Source organism: Agelaius phoeniceus, unplaced genomic scaffold (assembly GCF_051311805.1).
Source record: "Agelaius phoeniceus isolate bAgePho1 unplaced genomic scaffold, bAgePho1.hap1 Scaffold_105, whole genome shotgun sequence".
Classification (NCBI taxonomy): Eukaryota; Metazoa; Chordata; class Aves; order Passeriformes; family Icteridae; genus Agelaius; species Agelaius phoeniceus.
The window spans coordinates 4,271,088-4,280,849 of NW_027509873.1; the positions used below are offsets into that span (position 1 = coordinate 4,271,088).

At 56.3% G+C, this 9,762-nt stretch overlaps 1 protein-coding gene across 1 annotated transcript; it reads right to left on the reverse strand.

Annotated features, from left to right (window-relative positions):
* Window positions 1-647: 647 nt before the first annotated feature.
* LOC143692784 (uncharacterized) lies at window positions 648-9,234 on the reverse strand. Its single transcript, XM_077173020.1, has 3 exons — window positions 8,904-9,234; window positions 7,755-8,750; window positions 648-1,517 (listed from the first exon to the last, which is right to left on the reverse strand). The coding sequence occupies exons 1-3, from the start codon at window positions 9,034-9,036 to the stop codon at window positions 751-753; spliced, it is 1,896 nt and encodes a 631-aa protein (XP_077029135.1). The 5' UTR covers window positions 9,037-9,234; the 3' UTR covers window positions 648-750.
* Window positions 9,235-9,762: the final 528 nt, after the last annotated feature.

Sequence of the window (9,762 nt, forward strand, 5' to 3'; positions counted from 1 at the left end):
GTAAAACAATTCCTATTACAAATAAATTAAACACAAAACCAAACACCACTGTAATTTCTCTTACATTTTATCCAAACAATTAAACTTTAGTATTTCCCTTAAGTACTCTAAAACAATTAAAATTATTTTTAAAATTTTTAATTATGGGTGAGTGGTTTTATTTGGATATTGGTTTTTGGATTGTTTGGGGTAGATTTTAAAAAAGGGATTTTAATAGTAATTGAATCAGCGGAGAAGGCTGCATCTGCCAACAGAACTGACAGAAAACAGGACAGGAATCAGTAACTCTGAAAGTTTTATTTGCTGTCAAACACATCCCAGCCAGCCAGCCCCACACAATCCCCATCCCACTGCTCCAAATTGGGATCCCACTTCTCCCAATCCCCTTCCAGCCCCATCTCACCCTGGCGGCTGTGGAATGGAGTGAGTTTGGTGTGGGATTGAGTTTTTTTGAGGAGGGAACAAGCAATTTGAGGTGGGATTGAGGTTTATGGTTCAAAATTCAGTTGTTTTCAGTGGCGTTTGGGTGGTTTTGAGGTGACAGATCCATCCCTCTTGGCTTTTGGATTGCAGAGAGGGTGAGAAGATAAAAAAATTAAGGCCAAGCCAAAAGGAGGAGCAGCCAGGTGTATTCCCAACATGGGAATGTGGCTCACCAGGGCTGTGCCCAACGTGGCTCCTCCAGTGGGGGATGGAGCTGGAGCAGCGCACGAAGCTCTTCCCGCACTCGGGGCACTCGCAGGGCTTCCCTTATCGGTGCCTCTGTCGGTGTTGGGTCAAGTGAAAGCTCTGGCTGAAGCTCTTCCCACACTGGGGACACTCGTAGGGCCTCTCCCCTGTGTGGATGCGCAGGTGCTTGACAAGGATGGATTTGTGCTTGAATCCCTTCCCACAGTCGGGGCAGCGGAAGGGCCTCTCCTCTGTGTGAATCCGATAGTGCTGGAGGAGATTGGAGCTGGTCAGAAACTTCTTCCTGCATTTATCACACTCGTAGGGCCTCTCCCCTGTGTGGATGCGCAGGTGCTTGACGAGGATGGATTTGTGCTTGAATCCCTTCCCACAGTCGGGGCAGCGGAAGGGCCTCTCCTCTGTGTGAATCTGATAGTGCAGGAGGAGATGGGAGCTGGTCAGAAACCTCTTCCCACACTTGGAACACGCATAGGGCCTCTCCCCAGTGTGGGTCCTCTGGTGCGTGATCAGGTGGGAGCTCTGGCTGAAGCGCGTCCCACACTTGGAACACTCGTACGGCCTCTCCCCAGTGTGGATCCTCTGGTGCATGATCAGGCTGGAGCTCTCGCTGAAACTCTTCCCACACTGCCCACACTCGTAGGGCCTTTCTCCAGTGTGGGTCCTCTGGTGCTTGATCATGTCAGAGCTCCTCCTGAAGCTCTTCCCACACTCCCCACACTCATAGGGCTTCTCCCCACTGTGGATCCTCTGGTGCTTGATCAGGTTGGAGTTCAAGGTGAAGCTCTTCCCACACTCCACGCACGTGTGGGGCTTCTCCCCATCATGGAGCTGCTCATGGAGCACCAGCTCCAAGCTCTGGCTCCATCTCCGGCCGCCTTCCCGGCCCAGGCTGGCTCTTTCCCCCTCCCATCCCCGCCATCTGCGTTTGCAGCCCCTCCTCGTGCGGCAGCTCTGGGGCTTTTCCTCCCCGTTGGCTTCTTGCGCCGTGGAGCTGCTCAAAACGGCCTCTGCCACCAGGTTCTGCTGCGGGCATTTGTCCTCCCTGCTCTCCATGCTCAGCTCCTGCTCTGGGGGAGGAAGGACAAGGAAAGCATGGGATTTGCCTCCGTGCCACAGGCAAGGGCAAGGAGATCCCCCCAGGGCTGTGCTGCAGCCGGGGCCGTGCTGGGCTGGGAGATGGAGCAGCACAGAGGGGAAAGGGGCACTGACTTCCTCCTCACCTGCCTGTGTGTCCCGGGGCATCTTCCTCTTCCTCACAGACTGCCAAGGGTTGGTGTGGTGGTTTGACAGGAAATGTGTTTTTTGGGATGCTGTGTTTTTGGCCAATGGATATTCAGACTTTAATATTGGCATTTAACCTGGCCATTGGGACATGGACACGCCTCTGAGAACACGGGGTTAAAAGCAGAGCTCTCCCCTGGGAGGGTCCTCTTGGGTTTCCGGCGGGAAAGAGTTCGGGTCTCTCCCCCGGCCCAGCTGCTGGCTGGGCAGGGGGAGGGGAAAAGCCATGTGGCCAAGAGAGGTAGGCCTGAGCCCCGGGGTGGAAGGGTGGAAGAGAGAAAGAGAGAGAGAGACACCGGGAGCCATCGGGCAGCCCCCCCTGAGAGACACAGAGAGAGAGAAAGAGCCGCTGCCTGAGACTGTGACCTTGAAACTGGATAAACATGGGCCTGTGCCGGCAGCACAGCTGGGACGGAGAAGAGGGGGGGATTAGCCGGCCGCTTGTAGGAGCTTTTAACCCCTTTTTGGAGAATGAGAACTTTACAGAACATTGACCTTTCCTAGAAGATAGAGTGGAAGATGAGGAAGAAAATGGGCCAGTGTGAGAGAGGTCTGGGCAAGCGAGAGATAGTAGAAGAGTAGAGAAGAATCCTAGTGGGAAGAGATGATGGAGTAGCTTTTGCTGGACTCTTTTTGTATAGCCATGGACAGACCCATGTTCCTTGTGATATAGAGACTGCATTCTAGCGGGAGGCAACGGCCTCAGAAGCAAGAGGGTTCAGTGTTGATGCCCCTTGGCCCCAGGGGGTGAAAAAATATGGGGGGGACAGGTGTCCCAAAGGAGAGATTGTGGGGACAGGTGTCCCAAAAGAGAGATGGACAGACCCAAGTTCCTTGTGACACAGAGACTGCATTCTAGGGGGAGGCAATGGCCACAGAACCAGGAGGGTTCAGTGTTGATGCCCCTCGGCCCCAGGGGGTGAAAAAATATGCGGGGGACAGGTGTCCCAAAGGAGAGATTGTGGGGACAGGTGTCCCAAAGGAGAGACTGTGCCTTTTTTGGATCGGGACAGAGCATCCTTAAAAGACAACCCTAGAAGCAGCTCTGGTCCGTGTTCAGTGGTGAGAGCACTGGACATGAAAAGGAAGAAGTCACGACGGCAGATGTACTCTGGGCGGTGCCACGAGTGACACAGAAACACACGAGGCTTCAGCTGTGTTTCCAGGGGAAGCCCATGGTACAAGAAGGACTCCTCTCCTCTTGATGAACTGAGGATTGATTGTCTAAAAGGTGCTGCTGGACCGAGAGTTGGTGATTTGAGGATCAAATGTATTGTGTTGAAATTTGGTGGGGGGAGGAGGAAATGCATTTGTGAAGTTTTCATTTTCCCTGTGTGTGTGTTTCATTTTATCTGTAGTTGTAGAGTAGTTAATAAAGTTCTGGTTCTTTTTTCCCTAAGTAGGAGCCTGCTTTGCTTATTCCTGGTCACATCTCACAGCAGAAACCAGGGAGAAGGTATCTTCATGGGGGCACTGGCATTGTGCCAGTGTTAAACCATGACAGTTGGCAATGGGAAATCCTGGTTTGGAGAAAACAAGGGATGAGCACGCTGAGTTTGAAGCTCCCTCTGCCCGAGTCCATCTCAACAACTCACCGGCCATGTGGGCTCCAGAAAAACCTCCCAAACACCAAGATTCAGCCCTGGAAAAGCGTCCCAGGAGTTCCCCGTCTCTGGTCCCTCCCCTCTGGTGTTCAGGGGCTCCCCCCTGTCCCAGCTGCTGGGGACACGCTTGGATTGGGGGTCCCCCTTGTGCTCGGTGCCCGCCCTGCCCAGGCTGCTGGCAGTGCCAGCAATGCCAAAAGCTCCCCCCGCTTGGCTCTCCCCATTTCGGGATGCCGGGGCTCTTTGGGCTCCCGGGCTCCCTTCTCCCCTCATTCTCTGCTCTGGGCTGCAGCGGCTCCAAGGAGTCCCCCCTGCCCCTCTCCAGGCTCTGGAGGCTCCCGCCAATGGCGGCGCTCCCCCCTCTCTGGGCTCCCCACTTTGGCCTCCTGGGGCACACAGGGCTCTGCTCCTCCAGGCTGCCTCTGCCGGCAGCCGCCACCGCCACCCCCCGATGTCCCCCCGAGGGGCCTTTTCTGCTCAGCCTTGCACTGCTTCATTCTCCAAACATCCCCCCAAAAACCCAACTGGGAGCAACTGGGAGGGACTGGGAACATGCTGGAGGGAACTGGGCTACACTGGGACATACTGGGAGGGACGGGAACGAACGTGAGGGTGAAAGAGAGGAACTGGAACCATGTGGAGCACAACTGGTTCATACTGGCAGGGACTGGGAGCACACTGGGCTCCTCTTCGGACCATACTGGGGGAGACTGGACTAATACTGGGAGTATCTGTGAGCGACTGGGAACACACCCTGCACATCATCCCCCATCCTGGGCCTGACTGGGAGCAACTGGGAGCACCCTGGCAGCAAATGGCATCATACTGGGACTGACTGGGTTGATCTAGGAAGTAACTGGAACCACACTGGAGACAGCTGGGACCATACTAGGAGAGATTGGAAGCAACTGGATTATACTGGGACCACACTGGGAGGGCTGGCATGTGACTGGGATCAAACTGGAGCTTACTGGGATCATATTGGGATTGAAAGGGAGTGACTGGAATCACACTTTGGGCTACTGGGAGCAGCTGAGGGAAACTGGGATCATGCTGCAAGCAAACTGGAGGAACTGAGAAGGACTGGATGCCTGCTGGAGGTAACTGGGATATACTGGGCATGACTGGGGGATCATACTGGGAGAACTAACACCTTACTGGGGCCACTGGCAGTGCCTGGAAATGACTACAGACATGCTGGGGGCAACTGGGGTATACTGGGAGTGTCTGGAACCATACTGGGGGGACTGGATCCACACTGGGAACAGGTGGGCTCATACTGGGGTAGAGTGGGATCACACTGAGGCTGACTGGAATCATGCTGGGATTGACTGGGTTGGCTGTGAGGAACTGGAATCATGCTGAAAGCAACTGGGAGAAAGTGGAAATGACTGGGAACAAGCTGGAAGCAACTGGGATAAACTGGGAGAGACAGGGAGTCACTGGTACCATACTGGAGGCAACTGAGTACGTGCTGGCATTGACAAGGAGCAACTGGGATCACATTGGGGGCACTGGAATTGTACTGAGAGTGTCTGGGAGCCACTGGGATTAGACTGCAAGTGACTGGGATCATACTGGGGGTGGCTACACTCATACTGGGATTATACTGGGTGTGAATGGAACCTGACTGGGGGTTACTGGGAGCTACTGGGCCCATGTTGGGAGGAAAATGTGGATATATTGGGAATCACTGGGATCAGCTGGAAGGTACTGGAACCATGCGGAGAGGACTGAGACTACAACTGGGGCAACTGGAAGTTACTGGGGAAGACCGGGATCATTCCGAGGTAACTAGAACCTTGCTGGGGCAACTGGGATATACTGGGAATGTCTGTAACCATCCTGGGGGGACTGGAACCACACTGGGAACAGCTGGGGTCTTGCTGGGGACAACTCAGACCATGCTTGGGGCCATACTGGGCATGACTGGGACCCTGCTGGGAGGGACTGGGACTAAATTTGGGTTAACTGGGATCATAATGGGAGGAACAGGGAACAGCTGGAATTGTGTTGGGGGCAACTGGGATCAAACTTGAATCACAGTGGAAGCAGCTGGGTCCATGCTGGGTTAGACTGGGATCACACTGACAGTGACTGGAATCATGCTGGGATTGACTGGGAGTGGCTGTGAGCAGCTGGAATTGTGCTGAAAGCAACTGGGAGAAAGTGGCAGTGACTGGGAGCATGCTGGAGGCTACTGGGGTCATGCTGGCATTGACAGGGAGAAACTGGAATCACACTGGGGGCACTGGTATCATACTGGAAGTGACTGGGATCATACTGGGAGTGTCTTGGAGTGGCTACAATCATACTGGGATTGGAGTGGGTGTGATTGGACCCTGACTGGGGGTTACTGGCAGCTACCAGGCCCTGCTGGGAGCCAACTGGGGACATAATTAGAAGAACTGGGAGCAACTGGGATAAAAAGGTGGGGCAAGTGAACCATGCTGAGGGAACTGGGAGTGCCTGGCAATGACTACTAGAATGTTCAGGGCAACTGGGATGTACTGCGAGTGTCTGAGCCCATATGGCTGGTGACTGGGACCAAACTGGGAGCAACAGGGAATGTGTTGGGGCAACTGGGAACATGCTGGGGGCAAGTGGGAGTGACTGGGGCCCTGCTGGGAGAGACTGGGATCATACTGGGAGTGACTTGGACTCTGCTAGGGGACAACTGGGCTAACTGGGAACACACTGAATTGAAGAGGGAGCAACTGGGACCATGCTGGGAAGAAATTGCATCAACATAGGGAATGACTGGGAGTGACTGGGCTCATACTGGGATCAGCCACTGCCGGCACCGGCACCCCCGAACCCCCTTCCCGGCCATCCCGCCCCTCCAGCCCCAGCACCCCCCACTGCCGGGGTCCCAACAGTCCCAGGGGTCCCCCCTTCTCGGGGTCCCCTCTTTGCCCTTCTGGGGCTCTCCTCTCTCTGGGCTCCTGCTCCGGGAAGCCGCGGCTCTCCCGGGGCTCCCCAGAACCGGTGTCCCCCCGCCGGTGCCGCCGCTCCCGGGCGGTCCCCACGTGGTCCCGGCGGAGCTCAGAGGGCCCGGCTGGCAAGCCCAACCCCACCACGGGGGGACCCGCATCTCCCCCCGCCGGGGCTCTGCCGCCACCCACACCGCGACCCCCCACAAACACCTCCCGGGGAGCCCCCGATGTCCCCCCGAGGGCCATCTGCGGCTCGGCTTTGGAGCCCTGCCAGCTCCAAACATCCCCCCCAAAAAACCCAAACCCAGGCACCCCCCGGCAGATTTGGGCCGAGCTACCCCTGCCCAGGCACCTGCGGGATGGGGGGCGATGCTCCCGGGGCTGTGGCGACTCCAGGGAGTGCCAGGGCCACGAGATTCTCCCTCTCCTCTCCTGCTGCGGCCACTCGGCCTCTTCCTCCCTCCCTCCTCGTCCCCCGTTCCCGAAGGCCAAACCATGAGGGCAAAGGGGGCAGGGAAAGGGCAGGAACCGTGAGGGGAAAGGGGGCAGGGAAAGGGCGGGAACCGTGAGGGGAAAGGGGGAGAGGAAAGGGCGGGAACCGTGAGGGCAAAGGGGGCAGGGAAAGGGCGGGAACCGTGAGGGGAAAGGGGCGGGCTCAGGCCAAGGGCAGCGACTGTGGGGGGACACTCTGGGAGGCGGCACTCTGCAAACAGAACTGCAACGGACTGAACATGAACGGGAGAGAAAGCAGTAACTCTGAATGTTTTATTTGCTGTCAAATACATCCCACACACCCAGCCCCACACAATCCCCATCCCAGCACTTGAAATTGAGATCCCACATCTCCCAATCTCTTCCCAACCCCATCTCAGCCATCTCAGTCACTGTGGAATCAAGAGAATTTGTGAAGAGGTAGAGTTTCTTTGAGGTGGGAAAAAGCCCCTTTGATGTGGGCCTGAGTCCTTTCCGGGTAAGATTGAGCTCTTTTCAGTGGGGTTTGGGTGGTTTTGAGGTGACAGATCCATCCCTCTTGGCTTTTAGATTGCAGAGAGGGTGAGAAGATAAAAAAATTAAGGCCAAGCCAAAAGGAGGAGCAGCCAGGTGTATTCCCAACATGGATCACAGGGAATGTGGCTCATAGGGCTGTGCCCAACGTGGCTCCTCCAGTGGGGGAAGGAGCTGGAGCAGCGCACGAAGCTCTTCCTGCACTCGGGGCACTCGCAGGGCTTCCCTTATCGGTGCGTCCGTTGGTGTTGGGTCAAGTGAAAGCTCTGGCTGAAGCTCTTCCCACACTGGGGACACTCGTAGGGCCTCTCCCCTGTGTGGATGCGCAGGTGCTTGACAAGGATGGATTTGTGCTTGAATCCCTTCCCACAGTCGGGGCAGCGGAAGGGCCTCTCCTCTGTGTGAATCCGATAGTGCTGGAGGAGATTGGAGCTGGTCAGAAACTTCTTCCTGCATTTATCACACTCGTAGGGCCTCTCCCCTGTGTGGATGCGCAGGTGCTTGACGAGGATGGATTTGTGCTTGAATCCCTTCCCACAGTCAGAGCATTGGAAGGGCCTCTCCTCTGTGTGAATCTGATAGTGCAGGAGGAGATGGGAGCTGGTCAGAAACCTCTTCTCACACTTGGAACACGCATAGGGCCTCTCCCCAGTGTGGGTCCTCTGGTGCGTGATCAGGTGGGAGCTCTGGCTGAAGCGCGTCCCACACTTGGAACACTCGTACGGCCTCTCTCCAGTGTGGGTCCTCTGGTGCTTGATCATGTCAGAGCTCCTCCTGAAGCTCTTCCCACACTCCCCACACTCGTAGGGCCGTTCCCCAGTGTGGATCCTCTGGTGGCTGATCATGTCAGAGCTCCTCCTGAAGCTCTTCCCACACTCCCCACACTCATAGGGCTTCTCCCCACTGTGGATCCTCTGGTGCTTGATCAGGTTGGAGTTCAAGGTGAAGCTCTTCCCACACTCCACGCACGTGTGGGGCTTCTCCCCATCACGGAGCTGCTCATGGAGCACCAGCTCTGAGCTCTGGCTCCATCTCCGGCCGCCTTCCCGGCCCAGGCTGGCTCTTTCCCCCTCACATCCCCGCCATCTGCGTTTGCAGCCCCTCCTCGTGCAGCATCTCCGGGCCTTTTCCTCCCCGTTGGCTTCCTGCGCCGTGGAGCCGCTCAAAACGGCCTCTGCCACCAGGTTCTGCCGCGGGCATTTGTCCTCCCTGCTCTCCATGCTCAGCTCCTGCTCTGGGGGAGGAAGGACAAGGACAGCATGGGATTTGCCTCCGTGCCACAGGCAAGGGCAAGGAGATCCCCCCAGGGCTGAGCTGCAGCCAGGGCCGTGCTGGGCTGGGAGATGGAGCAGCACAGAGGGGAAAGGGACACTGACTTCCTCCTCACCTGCCTGTGTGTCCCGGGGCATCTTCCTCTTCCTCACAGACTGCCAAGGGTTGGTGTGGTGGTTTGACAGGAAATGTGTTTTTTGGGATGCTGTGTTTTTGGCCAATGGATATTCAGACTTTAATATTGGCATTTAACCTGGCCATTGGGACATGGACACGCCTCTGAGAACACGGGGTTAAAAGCAGAGCTCTCCCCTGGGAGGGTTCTCTTGGGTTTCCGGCGGGAAAGAGTTCGGGTCTCTCCCCCGGCCCAGCTGCTGGCTGGGCAGGGGGAGGGGAAAGCCATGTGGCCAAGAGAGGTAGGCCTGAGCCCCGGGGTGGAAGGGTGGAAGGAAGAGAGAAAGAGAGAGAGAGACACCGGGAGCCATCGGGCAGCCCCCCCTGAGAGACACAGAGAGAGGGAGAAAGAGCCGCTGCCTGAGACTGTGACCTTGAAACTGGATAAACATGGGCCTGTGCCGGCAGCACGGCTGGGACGGAGAAGAGGGGGGGATTAGCCGGCCGCTTGTAGGAGCTTTTAACCCCTTTTTGGAGAATGAGAACTTTACAGAACATTGACCTTTCCTAGAAGATAGAGTGGAAGATGAGGAAGAAAATGGGCCAGTGTGAGAGAGGTCTGGGCAAGCGAGAGATAGTAGAAGAGTAGAGAAGAATCCTAGTGGGAAGAGATGATGGAGTAGCTTTTGCTGGACTCTTTTTGTATAGCCATGGACAGACCCATGTTCCTTGTGATATAGAGACTGCATTCTAGCGGGAGGCAACGGCCTCAGAAGCAAGAGGGTTCAGTGTTGATGCCCCTTGGCCCCAGGGGGTGAAAAATATGGGGGGGACAGGTGTCCCAAAGGAGAGATTGTGGG

Coding starts and splice junctions, on each gene's coding strand:
- LOC143692784 (XM_077173020.1), bottom strand. CDS start 9,036: ATGCCAATATTAAAGTCTGAATATCCATTGGCCAAAAACACAGCATCC. Junction 8,751..8,903: donor GCCCCGGGACACACAGGCAG/GTGAGGAGGAAG, acceptor TTCCTCCCCCAG/AGCAGGAGCTGAGCATGGAG. Junction 1,518..7,754: donor CTTGACCCAACACCAACGGA/CGCACCGATAAG, acceptor TCCATGAGCAGC/TCCATGATGGGGAGAAGCCC.